Source organism: Eulemur rufifrons, chromosome 1 (genome assembly GCF_041146395.1).
Source record: "Eulemur rufifrons isolate Redbay chromosome 1, OSU_ERuf_1, whole genome shotgun sequence".
Taxonomy (NCBI): domain Eukaryota; kingdom Metazoa; phylum Chordata; class Mammalia; order Primates; family Lemuridae; genus Eulemur; species Eulemur rufifrons.
Genome location: NC_090983.1, coordinates 100,772,148 through 100,797,801, shown reverse-complemented (window position 1 = coordinate 100,797,801; position 25,654 = coordinate 100,772,148). Strand labels below are relative to the sequence as shown.

General features: G+C 50.2%; 1 protein-coding gene across 1 annotated transcript in view; it reads right to left on the bottom strand.

Moving 5' to 3' along the window:
* Positions 1-14,912, bottom strand: part of MYO7B (myosin VIIB) — a 73,728-nt gene extending 58,816 nt beyond the window's left edge. Inside the window, exons 1-3 of the mRNA XM_069474635.1 lie at positions 14,895-14,912; positions 1,880-1,993; positions 799-951 (exon numbers count right to left, since the gene is read on the bottom strand). Coding sequence (XP_069330736.1) covers positions 799-951; positions 1,880-1,993; positions 14,895-14,912 — 285 coding nt within the window. The remainder of the gene's footprint in view (positions 1-798; positions 952-1,879; positions 1,994-14,894) is intronic.
* Between the last annotated feature and the right edge of the window lie 10,742 nt (positions 14,913-25,654).

Below are 25,654 nucleotides of genomic sequence, written 5' to 3'. Positions count from 1 at the left end.
ATGAAGAATGTGTGCACAAACGCTTCAGAAAGGACAGCTGCCATTTGGTGTAACTTACTGCTGCTGTCAGACCCAGGAGCTCTGCCCACATTAAGCCAGAGTGACACAGGGTACCCTACCCCCTGCCTCAGGGGCCTCTGCCTTCCCCTCTGCAGGCCTGCCCTCTCTTCAGGGTCCCCAGAGCACTCCCCAGCTTCTCAGAGCAGCCCAGAAGGGCTGGTCAGAGCCAACGTAGCTACCCCTCCAGACCAGAGAGAGGCCCAGGCAGGCGGTGACATCCCCAGGCTGCATGCACCCACTTGGGCAGAGCACGGAGCGTGGGTGGAGCTGGTGTCAATTTGGGATAATGCCTCTCCTGGGAAAATCTACATTGGAACCAGGATGACAGCTTAGGGCTGGAGTGAACCTCCATCCGCTGCCAGGGTTTGGGGGAAGGGCCACCTCTACCCACATGGCCCTCCTCCTCTAGTGGGGACCCTGGATCCTGCTGTCTCAGGACTCACTCCTGGTCTGGTGACCCTGTCTCTGCAACATGCCTAGGAGGGCCGTCCACTCAGCCACAGACAGAGGGAAGGGGCAGCACTTATGGAGCACCTACTGCGCTGTCACTCTGCACGTCAGCTTCCTACCCTCCAGGGTGTGATCACCCTGCTTCTTTTGGGTTGGGGAGCAGAGGAGGGCCGGGCTCCCCGCCCACCTCCCACAGTGAGGGGCGGGGAGTGGTGCCTGGCTCCAAGCCATCCCCACCCAGGAGGTCGGCTCCTGTAGGGGTTCCCCTGTGGACACAAGTGGACTCACGTAGATCTTGTGCTGCCGGTAGCGGATCAGGAGGTTGTGTACCATGCCCGCCTCGTTCAGGTCCCCCAGGCGGATCATGTCATCCACGCCCTGGACTAAGCTGGGGTGCATGGGGCTGAGGGCACCAAGGTCCTCTGCTTGGATCCAGTGTTCCTAGAATAATGGGCACAGACTCCCCTGAGGGGCAGCCGCCGTCCACGTGGGGCAGCCCGCCACACCCTCCCCTCTGAGTCCTCAGCAGTGAGGCAGCACTCGGGGCCATGGATCAGCTGACCTGGGGCTGGTGGCCAGTCTTTGGCCAAAGACAGACTGTGACAAGGGTCAACGGACACCTGTGACAGGATGAGGTCCATCTATGGCTAGGGCCAGCACATGTCCATGGACCAGGGTCAGTGTGTAGCTGTGGCTAGGGCTGAATTTCAGACCAGGGTGGAGGAGCTTGGAGCTGGAAGATTCGGAGTCAGGTTGCATCAGGGGACCTTGCAGATTGTTGTATTATAATAAAAGTGTGCAAGGAAGAGCATTTTTTAAAAATGCATTATGCAAATAAAACATATTATTGTTATGATTTTGCTGGCTTCCATAAGCTGGGGCCAGTCTAGAACCTTCCCCTTGGAGGCCAAGCCTGCAGCCACCTCACTCTGCCACACCTAGCTGAGCAGCGAGGTTGGCCGAAGGAGGAGTAAAGTGACCAGCTGGACACTCCCCTGCGAGCGCTGTGCCCCCACCAGTGGATGAGCTGGTCACCCTGGGCCACCCTGAGACTCCGGCCACTCACTTGTGGGGTTTTGCCCCTTCCTCCCCCTCCACACACCTTCCTCACCCGCCTTTCCCGCAGGTCCCCTTCACTTTGCAGGCCACTCTCTCTCCCGCAAGCCCCACCCAGCCCCTTTCCCACTGTGCTCCTCCCTGTTCCCTAATTCTCCTAGTTTCCCACACACAACGCAGGGTTCACCACAACAGGACTCCTGTGGTCTGTCCTGCACCCGGGTCCCCACTCGGCCTTGGAGCACCTGCTGCCAGGGAGCAGAGCCAGAGAGGGGAAGGCGCCAGGCCCTGGGGGGAGCCCCGAGACACTGACCTTGCCCTCATCGTCCTCAACCAAGACCTTGCCTGGCTTCGTTTCCTTGATAATGCCTCCGATGGCCACGCCAGTCTTGTTTGTGGAGGGAGGGTTCAGCCACACATGGTCGCCCTGGAGGACAGAGAGAGGACAATGTTCTGATCCTTCCTACTGGAGACTTACCACTCGGGGCTGTCCCTGCCAGCCCGGAGCTCCCAAGGGGGCTGGAGCTTGTCTCTCTCTCTCTCTCTCTCTCCCTCTCCCTCTCTCTCCCTCTCTCCCAGGCCAGGTTTCCTGTGAACAGGTGTCACTGGCACTTCTCACTGGGGAGGTACCAGATGTGGCCTGTGCAGCTTCTCTCCATGTCTTTGTCTTTTCTGGGACAGTAAATTGACCAAGAACAGGAGTTCAGGCTTTGCCACAGGACCTCTCATGAAGAAAAAGAAACGCAGCCACTATTTACAAAGGCAGCATGGCTGAGTGGTTGTGAGAGCAGAGTGCTTCTCAAATTTGAGGATGTCAGCAAGAGTTAAGCTTTTCACTTGCATCATCTCAGAAATCACCTACAAGCAACTGGGAGGATGAGAAACAGAAACAAACACATCATCTGTGAAACTGGGAGAAGGCTGCACCCCTGAGCCATAGAGCAGCAGGAAGGCTGCAGGGAGATGCAGGAGGAAGCTGAAAAGGTGGTCCCAGCTGTGGATTCCAGAAAGTTCCAGCAAAGTTTATTTCTCTAAGGTGGGGGCACATCCTGATGTCTTGCTGCAACAGCCAGAACAAAGGCACCAGGTGGCAGTGGAACTCCCCAGGCCCAGCTTAGTTCTAAGAAATACACCACGTTTGCAGGCCTGCCATATTTGCAGGAAGCAGTCTCTCTGTGAGGTGGGAAGAGAGAAACCTTGCTCTCTTGGGTGAAAAGCCCTCCAGTCCCAAATCCACTGCCTGGGAGTAGTAAAGACCAAAAACTCACATACAAGGTTTCTGCTAACCAGCAACATGGTGTTGACCCCAAGTGAAATCCAAGAAATCTCACCCCATTCAAAGAAAAGTGATCCAAAAGGAGCCGGCACAGGACTACAGACAGAGGTACTGAAATCCAAAAGGAGAGAATCCAAACAATACTCACCAGAAGAAAAAGAACTGCCACAGAGCAGTGGAAAGCTGTGACCAAGTATTCCACCATTATCTATAAAACCCTACTGAAGCACAGGCCAGAGGCTACGGAGCTCAGGAACTAGGTTGAGAGACAACAGAGAAGGACGAGGTGTGAGTCGGCAGAGCTCAGGGAAGAAATGGAGGAAAAGAAACAAACACAGCCAGAATGAAGGCAAAATTGGAAACAAGAGCAGGAGAACATGCACTGGTTAAACAACACGGGGAAGAATCGTAAGATAGGAAGGAGAAAAGTGAGCAAAATGACAGAAATTTAAAAAATTAGGATTAGGAAGGAAAGGATGAATATAGAAGACAGGCAAAAATACAAATAGAGTGTTCAAAGAAGAAAACCAGGGGGATAAAAAAGAGCAGAAAGATTATTTAAAGATAAAATTCAAGGCCGGGTGCGGTGGCTCACTGTAATTTTAGCACTCCAGGAGGCTGGAGAATCATTTGAGGCCAGGTGTGGGAGACGAGCCTGAGCCAAGAGCGAGACCCCATTTCTCAAAAAATAGAAAAATTAGCTGTGTTTAGTGCCACACACCTGTAATTCTGGTGGCTTGGGAGGCTGAGGAAGGAGATTCACTTGAGCTCAGGAGTTGGAGGCTGCAGTGAGCTGTGATGAGGCCACTGCGCTTTAGCCTGGGTGACAGAGTGAGACTCTGTCTCAAAAAAAAAAAAAAGAAAGAAAGAAAGAGAGAGAGAAAGAAAAAAAGAAGAGACAATTCAAGACAACTTTCTGGAAATTAAAGAAGCCTGAATCTATAGATTGAAAATGCACCAGGTACCAGCAAATGATAACCAATAAAAATCAACTCCAGGACATATACTAGTAAAAATTACTGAACTTTAAAAATAAAGAAATAATTTTCAAGGGGTAGGTAGACAAAAAAGAGGAAATTTAGTTAGTTGATAAAGAGAAAACTCAGGGCAAATTCAAATCCTATAAGAGGGCTAGCAACTTCTGCAAAGATCTCAAGAAAAGAGCAATCTTCCCATTGGGATGGCCACTATCAAAAGAATAGAAAATAACAGGAATTGTCAAGGATGTGGAGAAATTGGAACTGTCGTCAGTGTTGGTGGGAATGTAAAGTGGTATAGCCATAATGGAAAACAGTGTGGAGTTTCCTCAGAAAGTTAAAAATAGAATTACCCTATGATCCAGCAATCCCACCCTGGGTATATATGTATCCAAGAGTTCGAAGCAGGATCTTGAAGAACCATTTGCACACCCATGTTCATTGCAGCAACTATTCACAACAACCAAGAAGTGGGAGCAACACAAATGTCCATCAACAGACGAATGGATTCAGAAAATGTAGGCTATACATACAATGGAATATTATACAGCCTTAAAAAAGAAGGAACTCCTGTCCTATGCTACAGCATGGATGGATTTTGAGGACATAATGCTAGGCAAAATAAGCCAATCTCAAAAGGAGAAATACTGACTCTTTAAACTGTGTGCCCATATAACTTTATAAAAATAAAAGCTAGACTCGAAAGAAGACCAAGGAACAGTCGTACAGGCTGCAGAAGGCCAGCATGAACAACATGTGGTATTTAATGAACTAATTAAATCACATCAGAACCCTCAGAAACCTGAGAGAAGCTTTCTTACAAAAAAGAAATTGCCAACAAGTGAATAATTGCATCGTGCGGCTGAAACAGCTGGCCGGTCACCAGAGCGAGAAGATTAAAAGTCGAAGACAGAGAGAATCAAAGATGGCGGAGTGGTGGTGACGGCCTGAATCTGCGCTCCCGGGGAGGAAGGCATCGATCCGGACCTGCCACAACGCTAGAAGACCGCTCCCACACAGGAACAGCAGTGTGAATCCACGGAGAATCAGCGTGGGACAAACAGAGCGAGTGAGGTCTGAGGTGAACGAAAATTGGGAACGCGGGACAGACACTAGCCAGCGGAGCGCGGGTCGGATACACCCGCCCCCAGCCGGGGCGGGTGCAGCCTCTCGGGAAAGCGGCTAGCCCTCCGCTCCCAATTGAACAGAGCCCTGACCCAGGCCAGCGCAGAATCACTGAGGGATACGTGGTGCATTGCAGACAGGAGGCTTTTTTGCGAAATTACCTTAGAACCTGGGGGATCTCAGCTGAGACAGCGCTTGGCGAGGAGGGACGGATCTGCCCCAGGGCGGAAAAACACAAAAGACTCCTGGACAGCAAATAGCGTTGTACCCCGTGCGGCCTTTATCGGCAGTTCTCCAGCCGGTCACCCCCGGTGCGTGTCCTTGCTGGCCAGCCCCTGGGCAGTGGCGGTCTCTGCCTGCCGGGGAGCCGGTCCCCTCCAGCCCCGGAGCTCGGCAGGCACCATCTTGAAAGCGAGGACGAAACGGCTCGGGAGCCAAAAAGTGCCCAGCGGCTCTTTCTGCCCGTGCTGCCTTTTTCGGCAGTTCTCCAGCCGGTCACCCCCGGTGCGTGTCCTTGCTCGCCAGCCCCCGGGCAGTGGCGGTCTCTGCCTGCTGGGGAGCCGGTCCCCTCCAGCCCCGGAGCTCGGCAGGCGCCATCTTGAAAGCGAAGGCAAAATCGCTCGGGAGCCAAAAAGTGCCCAGCGGCTCTTTCTGCCCATGCTGCCTTTTTCGGCGGTTCTCCAGCCGGTGACCCCCCGGTGCGCGTCCTTGCTCGCCAGCCCCTGGGCAGTGGCGGTCTCTGCCTGCCGGAGAGCCGGTCTCCTCCAGCCCTGGAGCTCGGCAGGCGCCATCTTGAAAGCGAGGGCGAAACCGCTCGGGAGCGAAAAAGTGCCGAGCGGCTCTTTCTGCCCGGTGCCCTCCGCTGGTCTCTGAACCAACGCCAGGAGTGCGGGATATGCCGGGGCCGCGCTCGGGGTGAAGGGGCAGAGCTGCGCTAAGGCATAAAAAAAAAAAAAAAAAAAAACAAGAAGAATAGGCTCGCCGAACTATATATTTTATTCTTGGTAAATTTCTTCTGGGTTTTGTTTGTTTGTGTTTGTGTTTGTTTTTGGGTTTTTTTGGTTTTTTTTTTTTTTTTCCTTTTCTTTTCTTTTTCTTTTTCTTTTCTGGCGGCTCACGAGCCGGACAGCCTCGGCGGGCACCTTTGCCCTCTGGGCCTCTGGCTGCCGCGCCTTTTTGAGCGCGGAGGTTGGATCCCCACCACCCTCGGAGCTGTGTGGGTGCGTAGACGCCATCTTGAAATCCACTGCGAAACCGCCCGGGACCCAGCCGGGCGGGCGTGAAGGGGCGGAGCTGCGCTAAGGCGTAAAAACAAAAACATTTAATGGCCGCTCCGGACCCAGCCAAGCCGAAGTGAAGGGGCGGAGCTGTGCTAAGGCGTAAAACAAACAAACAAACAAAAAAACATTGAGTTGCTGAATTATATACTTCAGATTTGTGTATCTTTCTGCCTTGCGGTGTGGTGAGGTGCTATGTAGTTTGTTTTTGTTCATTTTTGTTGGCGTTTTTGGTGTTTTTTTGGTTTGGCTTTTTGCGTTTCTTTTCTCTTTTTTTTTCTTTTTTTTTCTTTCTTTCTTTTTCTTCTTTTCTCTTTCGTTTTCTCCTCTTTCTTTTCTTTCTTTCCTTTTCTTTTTTCTTTTTTTTTTTCTTTTCTCTTTCTCCTCTCTTTTCGCCTTCTAACTGGGGACCCATGGTGAGCTTCGGAACGGGCCAGGTCCCTGGCTCTGGTACATACCGGATCCTGAGCAGTCACCCCCAGGGCCAGCGATCTGCGGGCACGCAATCGCCATTCTAGGGCCCACAGCCAAGTCACTGCGGAGCAATAGGGTACCAAGAGGCTCCCTGGACGGCCCTCTCCCCTGGTCCACGGACCTTATATAGGGTCCCCGCCCAAGTGTAAACACTGAATACTTCTCCAGAAGTGAGAGTGTGGAACCTGATCCCTGGGGACATTGGGCCAAGACAGACTTTTGCCCGTGGGAGCTACAGCAACTGGGGCGCTGAGCAAGCGAGGTCACCGTCCTCTCCCCATAGCTAGTATCTTGCCTGCAGATAGAGTCAGAAACCTCCCCTATAGAGGAAGAACCAAAGGGAAACAAACAAACAAACAAAGAGAATTTCGGTCTACTATTAGTGTGGACCCTGCCTGCCTTCTGAAAGACCACAACACAGTGTTCTAACTCACCAAAGCGGTCCTGGATCACTCCAATCCTCTAGGATTGGACCCATCGGAAGCAGTCCCCCAACGGAAACAGAAAAATCTCTAAACAATACACAACAGTCTCCCCCTCTTGCCAAAAGAAGCAACATACCTAGACTGTTTCACAGCCTAAGAATAGAGCACAAAGAGTCCTGTTAACCAGACTAAATCTATAAGTAAAGATCCAACGATAAATCTAGATGGGAAGGGCCCAGCGAAAAAACACGGAGAGCACAAAGAATCAAATGGAAAGCTCATCCCCAAAGAGAAATACCAGCTCCCAACCATTTGACACAAACCAGACTCAAAACACCAACATGTCACAGGAAGAATTCCAATTATGGATTATAAACAAGCTGAATAATATACAAGAATCAGTGGATAAACAACACAAGGAAAACACAAAAAAAATACAGGATTTGGAGGAAAAATTCACTAAAGAAATTGAAATATTGAAGAAAAACCAAACTGAACTCCTAGAAGTGAAGAATTCACTCAGAGAGCTACAAAACACTGTGGAAAGTCTCAAGAGCAGGGTAGATCAAACAGAGGAAAGAATCTCAGAAATTGAAGATAACTCCTTCCAACTAAATAAGTCAGTCACAGAGATAGATCAAAAAAGTAAGAGAAATGATCTGAGTCTTCAAGAAATGTGGGATTATGTGAAGAAACCTAACTTGAGAGTTATTGGCATTCCTGAGGGTGAAGAAGATAATAAGCAAGGGTTGGACAAGCTATTTGAAGACATAATTGAGGAAAATTTTCCAGGCCTTGCCAATACTCTAGACATACAGATTCAAGAAGCTCAAAGGACCCCTGGGAGATTCATAGCAAATAGGAAAACACCACGCCACGTAGTCATCAGGCTGACCAAAATATCCACTAAAGAGTCACTTCTCCGAGCTGTAAGGAGAAAGAAACAAGTAACTTACAAAGGAAAACCCATCAGAATTACGCCAGATTTCTCAGCTGAAACCTTACAAGCAAGAAGAGGTTGGGGCCCCATTTTCATGCTTCGGAAACAGAATAATGCCCAGCCTAGAATCTTGTACCCAGCTAAGCTAAGTTTTCTATACGAAGGAGAAATCAAGACATTCTCAGATAAACAAAGGTTGAGGGAATTCACCAAGACAAGACCAGCCCTCCAAGAAGTACTCAAAAGAGAATTACACACGGATCAGCACAAGAAAGATCCACGAATGTAAAACTACTCAAGAGCTAAAGATCAAATTCCAGACACCACAATGGCCCAGGAGAGAAAACATCACAATGAAGTTCTACCCAACAAGCTGAACAAAAAACTGTCTCACTTATCAGTTTTCTCAATAAATGTGAATGGCTTGAACTCCCCGCTCAAGAGACATAGACTGGCCCAATGGATAAAAAAATACAATCCAAGTATCTGCTGTCTTCAAGAAACTCACCTAACCTGCAAAGATGCATTTAGACTGAAAATAAAAGGATGGAAATCGATATTTCAAGCAAATGGTAACCAAAAGAAAGCTGGTGTGGCACTCTTAATTTCCAATAACTTAGCTTTCAAACCAACAAAAATAATAAAAGACAAAGATGGCTTCTACATACTGATTAAAGGCACAATTCATCAAGAAGCCATGACTATACTCAATATATATGCACCCAACCTAGGTGCACCTAGATTCATAAAGCAAACCCTACTAGATCTCAACCAAATGATAGATAACAATACTGTAATAGCTGGAGACTTTAACACCCCACTGACAGTACAGGACAGATCCTCTAAACAGAAAATAAACAAAGACATAATGGACCTAAATAGAATGCTAGAACAAATGGGCATGGCTGACATCTATAGGACATTCTACCCAAAGTCCACAGATTATACATTCTTCTCATCAGCTCACGGGACATTCTCTAAGATTGACCATGTCCTAGGACATAAATCATGTCTTAAAAAATTCAAAAAAATAGAAATTATACCATGCATCTTCTCAGATCACAGCAGCTGTCAGGTGCAAAGAAAGAAAATGCAGGTGTTCAGTTTCGAGAGAGAGGATGAGTTGCAGAAAGCAGAGGGACTGGCTCCTGACGAGAAACACCTGATGACCGGCTGCTGCTTGTGCCCGGGAGGAACTCGCTGGAGAGGAGGCGGGAGCGCCAGCCCGAGACAGGAGCTACTACACGGAACCCCAAAGACCGGAAGCTGTGAACGGCCCACTCCTGGATCAGGGAGACCCGATCCTCCAGAGCCTTCGCGCTGATGCCTCCCAAGGCGGGCGGCTCTGGCTCACAGGCTAAAGCGGAGCGCACTGTGCCCACTGCCATGCGCCCACCTGCTACGTCCTTCTCCTCCCCTAGCAAAAGAGAGGGGCCTCTGAGGCCGCTCTGTGCCTGCGGTGGGGTCATCGGGCACCCCCAGAAGTGTCCCAGCCCCAGTGCAGTCTCGTCATTGACCACAGGAGCTCTGCCCGTCCGCAGGGACAGGTGGCACAGCTGCCGCAGGTGCTGAGGGCCCTCCAGTGCCTGGTCATTGGGCCACCTCCCATCTGATAAGGAATAAATTGATTGAGGATGAGGAACGATTGATTTACCATCAAGCTCAACAAATGAATGCTCATAGTTTAACTAATCAGGGACTCTGCCAATCTAACAGAGAGGCACGTTGAATCTCAAAATGTTTCCACCCAGTCTTGCAGTCAACCTGCACAGACGTATGTTGATACTCACTGCTGTCATTTGGAAGGAAGATGAGGTCTCATTAAAATGGCTAAGGTCATGTTCTCCCCAGGCCTCGGGGTGGTCAGGATGTGCGGCAGCACAGCGTGGGGTTTCTTCACTCAGCCACGCGGGACGAGGGGGCTGGCGATCGTGGTGAGAGAAAGGTGTATGGGGCTGTTTGTCCTCAGGTCACCCACCGTGCATGCATGCCAGTGAGGCTGTGCCTGTGTGTGTGTGTGTGTGTGTGTGTGTGTGTGTGGTGTGTGCACCCAAGCATGTGCCTGGAAGGAAGCCTCAAATCGGGAAAAGCTACTGGTTGAAGCAATGCCTTGGTGATGAGGGGTCTGTTCACCATCTGTAAGTCTTCAGTTTTTGTTTGGGGACTCACCCCTCCCCAGCTCTGAGTCGCTGAGGTCCTTGGGGAGCACCGCTCCCACCCAAGGATGGCGCCAGTGACCCAGGCCCAGTCCACTCATCCCATCCCCTCGGCCCTGAGAAAGGAGGCTGTATAAACTGCCTAGTTTGTGAGTCCCTGACCCGGTCGAGGCCAGTGCTGTCCAGGAGAAATGCAACATGAGCTACACATATGATTTAAAAATTTCTAGCAGCCACATTTAAAAAGTAAAGAGAAACAGGTGAAATTAGTTTTACAAATGTTGTTATTTAATCCAATATATCCAAAATACTATCATTTTATTAATATTACAGTTGATACAAGAATATTAATGTGATATTTCGCAATCTGATTTTGTACTAGCCCTTAGATCCAGAGTGTGCTCTGAGCTGAGAGCACATCTCACTACGGACCAGACGCATTCCCAGGGCTCAGTGCCACCTGTGCTCTTGACCACCGTCAGGGACAGCAGATTTAGCCGGCAGGGGCCACCTGCTCCCAGCACTTCCCAATGCGGGATGGTCTGGCTCACCTCTGGGCCTAGGTATTTGCTGTTTCCTCTGGGGACCCCTCTTCCCACATTGTACATACTCAGAACACTTAGGAGTCCTAAAGCTGTTATCTAGATTTGGAATGAGATGTGGTTTCCAATGACCTGGTGTGATCTTCACAACAGTACTATTATTCTTATTTTATCACCAAGATCTGAGTGGTAGTGTTATGATTTGAAGCAAGGTGGGTGCAGCTGCAAAGGTGGAAGTGGGAGGGGAGGAAGTCCTGAAGGCCAGAGAGACTGGAAGAGTCACGTCAGCTGACAAGGGCATCCCGTGGCTGCTTCATCTGTGACCTGTGCCCCTCAGTAGCTGTGGCTGTCTCTCGCCTTCCCCGTGGTAAGGACCAGTCAAGGCAGGGTCACCCAGTTCTGAAAGGCACTGCTGATGTCTTGAGATGTCTCAGACGGCCCCATGTCCAACTGACAGCTGATAAGACTGAGGTCCAGAGAATGGAAGGGGCCTGGCCAAGGTCACGCAGCAAGCTGAGGCAGCACCTCCCCCGCCCAGTGAGCCAGCCTCACACATTGAGAAAGGAGCACGACACTAAGGACACTGCATTTGCAGACAGAGACACACCAAGCAGGCTTGAAAATGGGCACTCCCAGGGGAGTCGTGACGGGCCTTCCATTTCAGCTTTTAGAAACCCTGGTGAACAGAACAGCCCCAGAGGATTCCCAGCCAGACCCTTTTATCAACATGAATGATTCCAGCATTAACGTGTTGTTACTACAGGATCCAGCTAGTCCCAATGTGGACGACTCACAATATTGCCCCGGCTGGTCTTGAACCCCTGGTCTCAAGCAATCCTCCTGCCTCAGCCTCCTGAGCAGCTGGGATTACAGACATGAGCCACCACACCTGGCCAAAAATACATTCTTGAACATATGGTCAAACAATTTTCAACAAGAGTGCAAGACCATCCAATGGGGAAAGGACAGTCTCTTCAACAAACGGTGCCGGGGACACTGGATGTCCACATTCAAAAGAGTGCAGTTGGATCCTTACCTTACCTACACAAAAATTTACTCAAAATGGATCAAAGACCTCCATGTAAAAGCTAAAACTATAAAACTCCTACAAAAAACATAGGGGAAAATCTTTATGACATTGGATTTGGCAGTGATTTCTTGGATATGACACCTAAAAGCAACAAAATAAAAATAGATAAATTGGGCTACATTAAAATTTAAAAGCTATGCACCAAAGGATACAATCAACAGAGTGAAATGGCAATCTATGGCATGGGAGAAAGTATTTGCAAATCATGTATCTGTTAAGGGGTTAATATCTACAATATATAAAGAACTCCTACAACTCAACAATAACAACAATTGAATTTAAAAATGGGCAAAAGACTTGAACAGATATTTTCCCAAAGAATACATGCAAATGGACAAGCCCATAAGAAAGATGCTCAGCATCATTAATGATTAGGGAAATATAAATCAAAACCATAGTGGGATACCACTTCCTACCTATTAGGTGACAACTATCAAAGAAACACAAAATAACAAGTGTTGGTGAGGATGTAGAGAAATAGGGACCCTTGTGGGAATGTGAGATAGTGCAGCCACTCTGAAAAAGAGTATGGTAGTAACTAAAAAATTAAAAATAGAATTACCATGTGATCGATCAAGTTCACTTCTGAAAGAATTGAAAGCAGGATCTCAAAGAGACAGTTGCACACCGTGTTCATAGACGCGCTATTCACGATAGCCAAGAGCTGGAAGCAGCACAAATACCTATCGATGGCTGAAAGGATAAGCGAAGTGTGGTATATACATACAGTGGAATATTATTCACTTTAAAAAGGAAGGAAATCCTGTCATATGATACAACAAGGATGAGCTTTGAGGACATTACACTGAGTGGAATAAGCCAATCACAAAAGAACAAAAGGGCAAATACTGTATGACTCCAGGCACCTACAGTAGCCAAATTCCCAGACAGAGAGTAGAATGGTGGCTGCCAGGGACTGGGGAAGAAGGGAATGGAGAGTTGTTCAATGAGTATAGAGTTTCAGTTTTGCAAGATGAAAAGAGTTTTGGAGATTAGTTGCATTAACAATGTGAATGTATTTAACACTACTGAATTGTATGCTAAAAAATGGTTAAGATGGTAAATTTTATGTTACATATATTTTGCCACATTTAAAAATACGTGTCTATATGTAAATATATATGACTATATACTATGAGAGAGAGAGATAAAGGTATGCTTAGCTGCTGCTGGAGAAACGCTCCCTCACTCCTGGGGTTGGGGAGGACACGATTCTTAAGCTTGAAAATCGAATTCCTCCAATTCAAGTCCTATTTTCATTATACTAGAAGAGTCTACAAGCCTGGGTTCCACCACTAATTGCTTTTAAAAAATATTCTCTCCATGATGTATTCAACATGTTTGAATTTTCTTAAAATTAGAGTAAAATTTAAAGCCCGTTGTCTACTGAACTGTGACTGCACAATCCCTACACTGAAGCCCTGACCCCCATGTGGCTGTGTTTGGAGACAGGGCCTTCAGGAGTTGATTAAAATTAAGTCACAAGGGCGTGGCTCTAATCCAGTAGGACTGGTGCTTCTATAAGAAAGGAAGAGCGTGCCCTCCCCCCACCCTCTCCCGTCTGGCGCTCGGCCTCCCAGCCTGCAGAGCTGTGAGAACACCGATGCCTGTCGCAGTGGCCCGGTGTGGGGTACTTGGGCACAGCAGCCTGAGCAGACCCACAGAAAGCCCTGCTGACGTCAGACAGACCCGGGTTCCAATCCCCACTCTCTATTCCGTGAGTTCTGTGGCCTCGGGAAAGTCTCCTAAGCGCTCTGAGCTTCAGTGTCCTCGTGTGTTGAAGGGGACCACTTGGCAGGGCTGTAACAGGCGTCAGGACAGGGGAGCGCCTGGCACACAGCCGCCGGGTGGCCGGGCCAGCAGTACCAGCTCCGTCTGGCTCTGCCCTGTATTCAACAGCCACTTGGGCCCTCTGAAGGGTTCGTGGGTGAATAAGATCACCACTCTCCGCTCAAAGAACGTGAAATCTTAGACAATAGAGCAGGTCCCTGATTGTAACTGAGTAATACGGCCCCACGAGGCACAAGCTAATGTGTCCCATGGGCATATTCCTTTGTGAAAGAAGTTTGGCTTTGCCTTAAAACCATGGCATTCTCCACAGTGATGCTAAGCTCTCGTGTTTGTGGTTTAGCTGCCAAAAGCCCTCACGATGTGAACGTTTAGACCACGCGCACCCTTTCTTCAGCCTCGGCTCTATTCTCTAATTGAGAAAAGACCAACCCTGGCTGCCCGTTCTCTGAGTCAGGTGATGCCAGGGCCCCGTCCCAGGAGCCTGGCAGCCCTTGCTTGGTGGGGGTGTCCCTCTCAGCAGCGTGGACCCAGCAGCCAGGAGCAATGACCACCATACAGCTTTGAGCTTGGGGAAAGATTTGGGTGTTTTCTTATCAAAGAGGACTATGAAGCCCTGCCGGGCTCTCCTGGGCTTTGCGGGGCATGCAGGGGACGGGGGGCTAAGGTGGAGGGCAGGGAAGGATGCACGGGATGGCTTGGGAGCTCTCCTCTGGGCTCCCCCAGCCTCCTGTCCCTGCCTCCCAGGGCAGGGCAGGTTCTCAGCATCTGGATTCAACAGGAGATGCCAACTCCTCTGCTTCCTTCCTACAGACATCCAGCTCTTGGCCACCAGGACACAGGGGCATTTGTTGAGTGAAGGGAACACAACGCAGAGCCCAAGGTGGCGATTCGGCCGGAGTTTGATACCACTCTGTCCCACACGTGCTGGAGTTACCTGTTTTCTCTCGGGGAGCTCCCTGCCACTGACGCAATGAGATGACAAGCAAGAAATCCCTTTATCAAGACATTTTAAGCCCTGAACATAAGCTAGGGATAATTATGCACGTGGGTATGGCCACCCTGCAGAGGCCCAGGGCTTGGCCAGTTTTTTCTTTAGGTAGGAGAATCTGCCTTGTTCCTCAAACTTCCTCGGCTCTGGTGTTTTCCTCCTAGGGTCTCAGGGCCTTTCTTCTTCTTTCCTTGGGAGTGATGCAGCTCAGCCTTGAGTAACTTCCAGGAATACCCCCCAGATCAGACCCCCCAGTGCAGCTCTTACCAGCCGGAACACCGACATCCCCGGTCAGCAGCTCCACACAGCCCGTCTGTAGAGAGAAAGCAGAATGTCAGCTGCGCATGCGCCCCTGACTCGGAGCCCCACCTGTCCCTAGGTGCCTGGCATGGGACCTGGCTCAAGAATGACTCCGAATCAAAATGGGTGAGTGAGTCACAGTCCCATCCCACGTGCAAGAAGGTGCTTTCTCAGCTTCCTCGTCTTATCTCACCTTCTCTGAAGGGCCATCTGGCATCAGCTCTGGGCTGGACACAGGGTGTGGAGTGGTTCACTGTCCCCCAGAGCCCAGACTTTATTTGGTCAGACATCTGTGAAAACCAGTCATCATCGTGCATACTGGAAAACGCTCGGGTAAGCAGCCCCAGAGCCACAGACACATCAGATGCTCGGCCCAAACCTCACAGCAGCACAGGACGAGGATGCTCCCCGCCTTCATACAGGGGCTCAACAAAGGGAAAGTGACCCAGTTAATTAGCACAGCTGGGAGTCGAACCAGATCCACCTGCTTTCAAACCTGTCCCCAGCACCTGGCTGCTCTGAGTGCTTTGGAAGCTCACAGGCAGCCCCGTTGGCAGCCAGCAGGCGGAGGAGGGAGGACAGGGACCCACTTGCCTGATCTAAAGGAGGAAATCCCATCTGTCATCCTGATACGAGCGCTGGTGTCATTCCCTTCCTTGCTCTGAGCACGAGGCGAGCACCGGGTCTGCTGCACTCCCTGCCCTGTCCCTGTATCTAGCACTGGCCTGCCCCCAGAAGGGACTCAGTCAGTCGCTATTTGTCCAGTGAAAGAGCGAATGAAGCCCTTGGAGAGGATCCTGCTTTGACGGTGGCTTTGACGGGTGAGTGAGGCTACAGGGTGGCAGAGGCAGCTCTGAGAACAAACGCTGCTGCTGTCCCATTTTACAGGTGAGAAAATGGAGGCTGAGAACGCAGAGGCTTTGCCAGAGCTATTTGGTAAGTGAAGAAGGGGAATCTTCTCCCAGCCCCCAAATCCATCCTCCTTGCCCCACATCCTCTGCTTTGGGAAAGTTGAAGGGTCTGCATAAAAATGCAGAGAAGAGAAGACCTTCACCAAATCCCGGCTCCTGGGCAGCTCTTTCAAGGAGAGGCTTGTGCCTCTTCCCACCTCGCTTAACCCAGGAGGTGGAGGGCAGGAGAAGACGCAGAGGGGCATCGCCCCACCTCTGGCTACGTCTCGATTCTCCGCCCTGAGTAGAGACCTGAGGCCCACCCTGGTCCCAAGCACCCTCATGGTGTCTCGGGTGCATGACGCCGTCCCTCTCCAGACACCAGGCTCTGCCTCATAGGAGTCCCCACCTCGGTCCAGCTTACCCTGGGAGTGGCCTGTCACATATCGTGGGTGGCCCACGTCTTCGGTGGCCCAGAGCTGCTCTATCTCCCTGTCCTCCCCTGCCCCTCCCCGCCCCGTCCTGCTCTCGTGCCAGCTTACCCAGTGAGCAGCTGGTCTCTCATTTCATCGTGACCCCTTCCTCAGTCCTTCTGTTCTGCCCAACCTGCCAGCTCACAGCCTTGCTTCACTCCTGTTATCATCTAGCCTGGAAACTGCCTAAGCTCTTTTGGAGAATGAAAGCGGTCATACAAATACTTCTAATTGGAATACAAAAGTAAAAGACATATTGAGATATCATACTGTACTCAATAAATATGTACAATTATTACATGTCAATTAAACACAGGCACCTCTGGTCCGTCACTGTCCTGCGACTACTGTCGTTTCCCTTTAACTGACTCCCGCTCTGACCTCGCAAAGTCCCAACGGCAGAGCTGAGCATAGCCAGGGATGGATCCCCCCGCCTTGCGGACAGGGGCACGGTGGTCTCATGGCCCGCACCTCCCCAAGGCCTTCCAAAGTGCCCAGGGGTCCTTCCTTAGGCCCTGGTCAGCCCTTTCTGCCAAAAACTCTATTTCAAAGCTCCCTGTTGCCACTCACTCGTGGGAACACTTTGACCTGTTTCACTGAAAAAAGAGAGAAATCGCCCTCAGCTTCCAGCCCTGCCATTCCCTGCCTTCTCCTGTACCTCTGCACACTTAGGTGACTGCCCAGAGGAAGGGACCCCCAATGGCCCACACCAATCCTTCCATCTCTGCTCTCTTTGGCCTCCTCTGTCAGGCCCTTGCTTTATTGGTTACTGTGGTCGTTTAAAATATGTCCACAAATTCTTTGACATGCTTCCCACACAACATGGAGACTCCCTCTGCCACCAGAAGGGATCTGCTTCTATCAGATAGAACCAGGTGGAAGTGATGGAGTGCAGCTTTTGAGACTAGCTCACAGGGACTTTGTGGCATCCTCCTTACTCTCTCTCTCTAAGATCACTCGGGCTGGGGAAACTGGCTGCCATGTCGTGAGGATACTCAAGCAGCTCTGAGGAGAGGCCCATGTGATAAGAACTGAGGGCTCCAGTCAACAGCCGTGTGAGCTTGGGACAGATCCTCCAGCCCCAGCCCAGGCTTCAGGTGAGCACAGCTCCAGCCAGCACCCTGACTACAGCTTTGTCACGGGCTGAACTGGGTCTCCCCACATTCGTTTGTTGAAGTCCTAACCCCTAGTACCTTAGAATGTGACCATGTCAGGAGATAAGGTTTTTAAAGAGGTGATTACATCTTTAAAAGGCCATTAGGGGCCGGGCGCGGTGGCTCACGCCTGTAATCCTAGCACTCTGGGAGGCCGAGGTGGGTGGATCGCTTGAGGTCAGGAGTTCAAGACCAGCCTGAGCAAGAGCAAGACCCCGTCTCTACTAAAAATAGAAAGAAATTATATGGCCAACTAAAAATCTATATAGAAAAAATTAGCCGGGCATGGTGGCGCATGCCTGTAGTCCCAGCTACTCGGGAGGCTGAGGCAGTAGGATTGCTTAAGCCCAGGAGTTTGAGGTTGCTGTGAGCTAGGCTGACGCCATGGCACTCATTCTAGCCAGGGCAACAAAGCAACACTCTGTCTCAAAAAAAAAAAAAATAAAATAAAAAAATAAAGGCCATTAGGATGGGCCCTAATCCAATATGACTGGTGTCCTTATAAGAACAGGAGATTAGGACGCTGACATGCACAGAGAGAAACCATGTGAAGAGACAAGAGGATGGGCGTCCATACCCACACCTGTGAGCTGAGCAGAGCAGCCTTAGAAGAACCCAACCCCACTGCACCTTGAACTTGGACTCCCAGCCTCCAGAACGGTGCGAATTTAAATGTCTGTTGTTTAAGCCCCCGGGCTGTGGTATTTTGTTATGGCAGCCCGAGACACCACTACAAACCCTATGAGGGTCCCTGGGCCAGAACCACCCAGATAAGCCGCTCTTGGATTTCTGACCCTCAGAAACTGTGTGAGATAATAAATGCTTGTTATTTTAAGCTGCTAAAGTTGGGGGTGATTTGTTATGCAGCGACTGATAACTAACACAGTTCCCCTCCCCTCAGCCTTCCTTCTCTCTCACTCTTCTGGCCCTTTGCCCCCTACACAGGGACAAGCTCAGGTGTCTGTCTCCAAATGCGTGTTCTCAGCTTCATGACCCCTGCAGCCACTACCCTCCTCCTTGTGTTTGCGCCACAGCCACGCCGGCTGCGGGAGCCCCGGTCACGCTGCCTCACTTTCTTGCCTTTTGTGGCTTCCCGACCAGCCCCTTCTCCCCACAGGACTGCACTTCCCTGCCCTTCCCTCCAACTCTCGGTCTCCTCCCAGCACCTCCCTCACTCACCTTGACCTCTTGGTGTCCCAGGGAGATGCTGACGATTTTTGCGTGTCTGGCACACCTTCCTGCCGTGCCCTTTTGGGGAACGTCTCCTCCCTTAGTCCAAACTGCATTTCAGATGAGGACTGTGACTCATGGGACCCCAAGCACCTGTGCAGCCCACGCTGGAGCCAAGCACAGCTTTCCCAGGGATGCTCTGAGTTGGAGCTGCGGGGTGGTTTTCCTCTCTAGCCTCAAAATGATGAGATATGATTCCAGAAGTGCCAGGAGCCAGGGTCCTAGCTTCTTAAAATAGCTGGTTTGAGAGAATAAAATTGGCAGGTGTGGAGAGGAGAAAAAAGACAGAAATGCTGTCTCTGCCTTTTTGCAGTCTGAGTATGTGAGCTAAGCCATTTGGCTTCTGTCACTGAAATCAAAGAATTCTCACTGACTTGCTGGCCCTCACCCTATCCTCCTCCAGCCCGCACACCCCCTGTGCCTCCCACCCCTCCCTGGGCCAAGGCGAGGACCAGAGCATGCGGAGCCCCAAACTGGCAAGTCCAACCTGCATCCCTGGCCTGGTCTCCAGACCCACCAAGGCCCCGATTCTCTGGACATCTCCCTCAGATGCACCGTGGGCACGCGCTGCTCGGTGTGACCCCGGCGTCTCCTCCCCTCGGTCCCCACGCCCTCCCCGCTTTATATCAAGGAAGGAGCTACAATCGCTGAGGAAAACACTTGAGTCATCCTATTCTTCACAACCAAATGATCACTAGGACCTAAAGATTTTGTCTTTTAAAAACTTGAGGCTCCCAATTAGATGCTGTCTGCAAGAACCCCACGTTACGTATAAACACACAAGGATGGAAGATGTACCATGCTGATACCGATCGAAAGAGAGTTTTGTGTAAGAGCGCGCGCGTGCTGGAGCAGTCACACTACTGGCAGACAGGGCTGACTTCAAGGCAAGGAACTTTAGCAGGAACAAAGAGGGTACTACCGAGGAGAATTGATTAGCCGGGAGGACAGGACAGCTTCGCAGGTTGCTAAGCGACGAGGCGGGAGCGTGCGGACGCCAGGTCTGCGGACGCCGGAGAGGACCGCCGCGGTGGTGTAGGGTGAGGAGGCGAGGGGTGTGGGGGACGCTTCTTCGGAACGCGCCGCTGCGCTGTCCCGCCTTGCCTTTCCCCTTCTGGCGCGGGGGACGGCGCGGGGGGACGGCGCGGGGGACGGCGCGGGGGGACGGCGCGGGGGGACGGCGCGGGGGACGGCGCGGGGGGACGGCGCGGGGGACGGCGCGGGGGGACGGCGCGGGGGGACGGCGCGGGGGACGGCGCGGGGGAACGGCGCGGGGGACGGCGCGGGGGGACGGCGCGGGGACGGCGCGGGGTCGCAGCCGCGCTCCGAGGGCGCCGTGCCCTGGAGTCCGCCCTCCCTGCTGCAAACGCGGCTCTTCAGAGCGAAGCCAGAAGTATCGCTGGGCGTCCGCTTTGCGGCAGGTGAGCCCTTCCCTTCCAGGAGCGCACGGTCCACGGGTGGATCTAACTTTCTCTAAGCCCTGCCCACTCTATTTTGGAAATTGGATGCGCTGTAAACCGTCTTTGCTCTTAAAATTATGCCAAACTTGCATCTTTGAGGAAAGGGTGGCAGCTGAATGGGAGACACTGGTTGTTCCAGGCAGTCTCAGCTGGAAAGACAACTTAATACTTTTCGTTTAAAATTAATGCTGCCCAAGAGAGTTGCCGCGCTCTCTGAAAGCTTGTTTCACGTGGATATTAAAAGGAAGATGTGATCCTCTGGGACGGCATACACTTAACGAAAATGAGTAAAATATTTGTATTAGAAAAAAAGAGGGTATTACACAATGATAAAGGGATAAATTCTCTAACAAGACATGACAATCCTTAACATGTATGTGCCTGACAACAGAGTGTCAAAACGCGTTGGGTAAAAACTGATAGAACCGCAAGGAGGGCTGGGCAGAGTGGCGCACACCTGTAATCCCAGCTACTCAGGAGGCCGAGGCAGGAGGATTGCCCCAGCCCAGGAGTTTGAGGTTACAGTGAGCTCTGATCACACCACTGCACTCTAGTCTGGGTGGCAGAGTGAGACTCTGTCTCAAAAAAAAAAAAAAAAAAAAAAAAAAAAATCTATTATAGTGGAAGACTTTAACACCCTCTATCAGAAATGGATAGATCCAGCAGGCAGAAAATCAGTAAGGACATGCACCATCAGTCAACCATAAATATGCATATATATTTGACATCTATAATCTATAGACTACTTCATCCAACAACAGAATATATATTCTTCTCAATCTCACAGGAACATTCACCAAGATAGACCTCATTCTGGACTATAAAACACACCATAACACACTCAGAAAATTTAAAATAATAGAAATCATGCCAAGTATGCTGTCAGAACATGATAGAATTAAATTAGCAATCAGTAACAGAAAGATAACTAGAAAACCCCAAAATATTTGAAGATTAAGAAACATACTTCTAAACAACACATGAGTCAGAGAAGTTACAAGAAAAATTCAAATGTATTTTCAAGAAAATAAAAATACAACTTATCAAAATTTGTGGAATCCAGCAAAAGCAGTGCTTACAGGGAAGTTTATAGCACTGAATGCATATATTACAAAAGAAGAAAGATGTAATATCAATAATCAAAGCTTCTACTTTAGGAAACTAGAGAAAGAAGAGAAATATAATCCTAAAGTGAGGAGAAAGAAAAGAAATAATAAAAATTAGAGCAGAAATCAATAAAATTGAAAACAAGAAATCAAAAGAGAAAAATCAATAAAACCAAAAGCTGGTTCTCTGAAAAAAAATAAAATTAATAAATTTCTAGTCAGGCTAAACAAGAAAAACAGTGAGAAGGCACAAATTACTAAAACCAGAATTGAAAGAGGGACATCACTCTGATCCCATGGACATTAAAAGGGTAATAAGGGAATATTATGAACACTTCCATGCCTACAAATTTGGTAATTTACACAAAATGGACCAATTTCTTGAAAGACACAAGCTACCAAAACTCACACGAGGAGAAACTGATTATCTGAAAGACCTTTATCTACTACAGAAATTGAATCATGATTAACAATCTTTCAAAAAAGGAAGTACCTGGCCCAGATGGTTTCACCAGTGAATTCTACCAAACATTTAAGGAAGAAATGATACCACTTCTCTACAGTATAGTCCAGAAAACAGAAGCAGATGAAATACTATGAGGCCTGCATTACCCTAATACCAAAATGAGATAAAGACATTAAAAGAAAGGAAATACTTGAGACTCTCTCCCCTCCTGCCAGGCCCTAGTCCTCCTCATCCTTCACTTGGGAGAATGGAAACGTCCCAGGTGGGTTTGCTTCTTCTGGTCTCTCCAAATGCTCCATTCCACCAACCAAGTGATCTTTAAAAGATGCAAAAATTGACCATGTCGCCCCCCTGCAGCTACAAGCATGCCGTATCTTTATGGCATCCAGGGATCTTCAGCACCACACTCTGCCCACCTTTTCAGCCTGCCTCGTCTGTCACTTCCTCCCCCCAGGGTGCACTGAACTTTATGCAGTTCCTGAAATCCCCCGTGTCTTCTTTTACCTCAGTGTCTCTGTATTTGATCTAAGTGGAATACACACATATGTAAGCACACGTGCATGTGTGTACACACACAGGCACAGACATTCTTACATGAAGAAGCTGCAATTTTCTAGCATTTACCCCTGAGGTATGTATCACTGTGTGTGTCTCTCCCACACCTGTGAGAAGCTTGAGGACTGGACTGTGCCTTACTCATACGAGTAGAGGCTCAGGACATGCTTGCTGAATGAATGGAGGAATGGATGGACAGATGGATGGGTGGATGGGTGAACGGATGGATGGGTTGGCGGGTGCATAGGTGAATGGATGAAGATTGGTGGATAGATGGATGGATGGATATATAGATGAATTGGTGGATGAATGGGCGAATGGATAGACGGATGGATTGGTGGGTGGATGGATGGGAGGATGGATGGACCTACCCAGGGAGGCAGGTTAGGCATTGCCCCTGTAGGGAAGCACTGGTGCATTTCAAAGTGTCTGCCCCTTGGGAGTGAGATGGCTTCTTCTCATCCCAGACCCCCTTGTCAAACCCTGATGCATGTCAGTGTGGCTGAGCCATGGGGCTCAGTTTCCTACTTAACCTCAGGAAGCAGAACTGGGGTGATCATCACCTCAGGGAAGAAGGGTAGGCTGCTATTTCTCAAAGCCTCCTCATAGCTGCTGGGGGCCTGAAGCCACACCACTAACATGCATTCTAGAGTGTCACTGAACTGGAGTGTGGGGCCAGTGGGTAAGAATATGCTGAAAGGCAAGTGGAGGGGTGGAGCTGGAGAGTAGATCACAGTGTTGCTGGACCCATGGGGCCTGGAATGGGCAGGCAGCGTGTGTCAGGTGGTATGTGGGACACTTTGCCCAGATTCTCTCCTCTAAGCCACACAAGAACCCTGTGCTGTCCATGGAGACATCCCACTTCACAGATCAGGAGCCCGGGGTCCAAGAAGCAAAACCAACATTGAGACTCTGGCCTACGGAATGCCAGCCCAGAAGAGCACCTACACCGGAGGGCCGCCAAAGCTTTGTCTGTCAAACGAGTGAAAGTATTCTTTGGGCAGGAAGGGTGTCATGGGCTGGGTGAGAGCAGTGTAAGCTTCGGAAGTTATCCTATGCCCCCAGTCAGCTGACCATTCCCTGCTCCCCAGAGCCAAGGGTCCCTGGCATAGAATCCGTCACCCAAGGGGAGCACAGGCAGGCATAGGTGAGAAGGGCCACCACTTCTGGGCAGCATGGTAGGCCCACCCAAAAGGGTGTCACTGGCTCAGCCCTGGCTAAGCCTGGAGGCTGGCTGCTGTGAGCGGCCTCAGAGCTGGCCTTGCCTCTCCCTGCACTGTGGCTAGGGCTAAACCAGCGCCACCATTTGCAGAGGACAATTTGGCAAATCTATAACAAATTTAGTACCCTTCGTCCCCACAATCCCAGTGTTAGCAACATATCCTGCAAATACACTTGTACAAGCTCACCAAGGTAGATGTACAAAGCACTGATCATACTAGAAAAAACTGAAACAATGAAACAACAGAGCACCAATTGTCCACCAGGTGGAATCCAGAGGTCTGCTAGATTCAGGTTCAATGTTTGGATGGAATGCCATACAACTCTTTAAAAAGAGCCATTAGGTTGAACTATACGAAAGTGTCCTTTTTCTAGGACAAAATGGTCAAATGTTGGCAGTTTCAAATGGTTCAATCTAATATATGTGTTGATATATGAGTCTGTGATAAAAACAAGGTATGTTTTATAGAATAGTGTCATTTTTGCTTAAAAAATACATATAAATACATGTATATACAGAGCAAGAGATGGAGATACATATTTTTTGGAGGTGATTATATTAAACTGTTTACTGTGGTTTATTGGGATGGGAAGTGGAAGGAAGGAGGAGTCTTTCACTTTCCATTTGGCTCTTTTCTGTCATGTTTGGGTTTTCCATATCAGTAGTTTGCTTTTCTTATTTATTTTACTGTCAGCAGGGATTGCCTAGGGTGCCTGAGCTTCCACCTCCTCCCAGACAGTGATGACCTTCCCCAAAGGTGAGCCCCAAGCTCAGTGGGAAGCCAGGCATGGGAAAGGCACAACAGGAAGGCCCCGTGGTGCCAGGGTTGGGAGCACACGCTGGGGAAAAGGGCCTGTGAGTCCAGATTCAGAGCCTCTTCCATTGCCTGCTCCAGGTGGGGACACTCAGCCTCTCTCCACAGCTTGGGAGGAGTCTGCTGGAAGGGAGTCGGACCCCCACAGGACAGCTCAGCATTTGAGGTGATGTCCATGGGATACCAGTGGGATGGACAGGAGGTGTATGTTCCTGAGAGGTATCCCCTGCTCCAGAGACACTGTGCTTCTGGGTCACCATGAGGGCTTCCTTCTCTTCTGCCCCCGTAAGTGATGTGAAGCTGTAGTCCCCCATCTTGTCCTCCCCCAGTGAGCACAGGGCCTGGCCACTCACTGCCCGAAGCCCCGCAGTATGCAACAATGTGGCTAGAGAGACCCAGCTCCCTCAGAGCCTGGCCCGGACCCTTATGAGGAAGTCAGCCACAGCAGGGCAGCCCGGTGAGGAAGCTCTGCCAGGAGAATCTCCCCTCCCAGCAGGGCTTCCAGAGGGGAAACACGAGGACTGGGAATTTGGCAGGGATCCTGCCCATCCTCTGCAGCATCACAGGACGAGCAGAGTTGACCGTTATCCCTTCCCCGCCACACACACACACACCTGACGCTCAGTCTGTCTGGTGCCGGCACTTGACGGCTCTCCTGGAGGTCTGGGTGACGTGTCGGCTGATTCAGCTTCATCTCCAGCCCGCTCTTTCAGACCTAGCTCAACTGCCCCCTTGCAGCCTCCCTGAGGCTGTTCCCCCCTGGTCAGAGCTAAAATGATGTCCCTCTATGCTACCAGTAGACCCTGTCCAGCCCTTGGGAATGACATTGACTGTCCTGCATTAAAACATTGGTTTACACCTATCCAGGGAACAGCTTTTCCTGGACCATGCTTTCATGCGATGCTGTCAGCCTGCCTGTGAGAGCTTGGAGGAGACAGCCCTCAAGAGGGCCCTTTTCTGGCAAGATGGCCCCAGGGAAATTTCCTTCACTATGGAGCGAGCCCTGGAGAAGCCCCTTCACTGCAGAGGTAGTCCTTGAGAAAACGCCCTAATCTGCGAAGATGGTGTGTAAGAAACCCTCCTTCATTGAGAGATTGCTGTGGAGAAGCCCCCTTCGCTGAGGAGACAGCCTTGCAAAAACTCTCCCTCATTTTAGAGGCAGACCTTGAAAAACCGTCCTTTGTTGTAGAGACAGCCCTTAGTAAGCCCTTGTTCACGCGCAGGACAGTCCTTGAGGAAGCCTGTTGCATTTAGAGATAGCCCTTGAGACGGCCGGCTTCGCTAAAGCGAGAGCCTGTGAGAAGCCCCCCTCGGAACAGACGCGGCCTTTTAAAAGCCCCTCAGATTCTACAGAGAA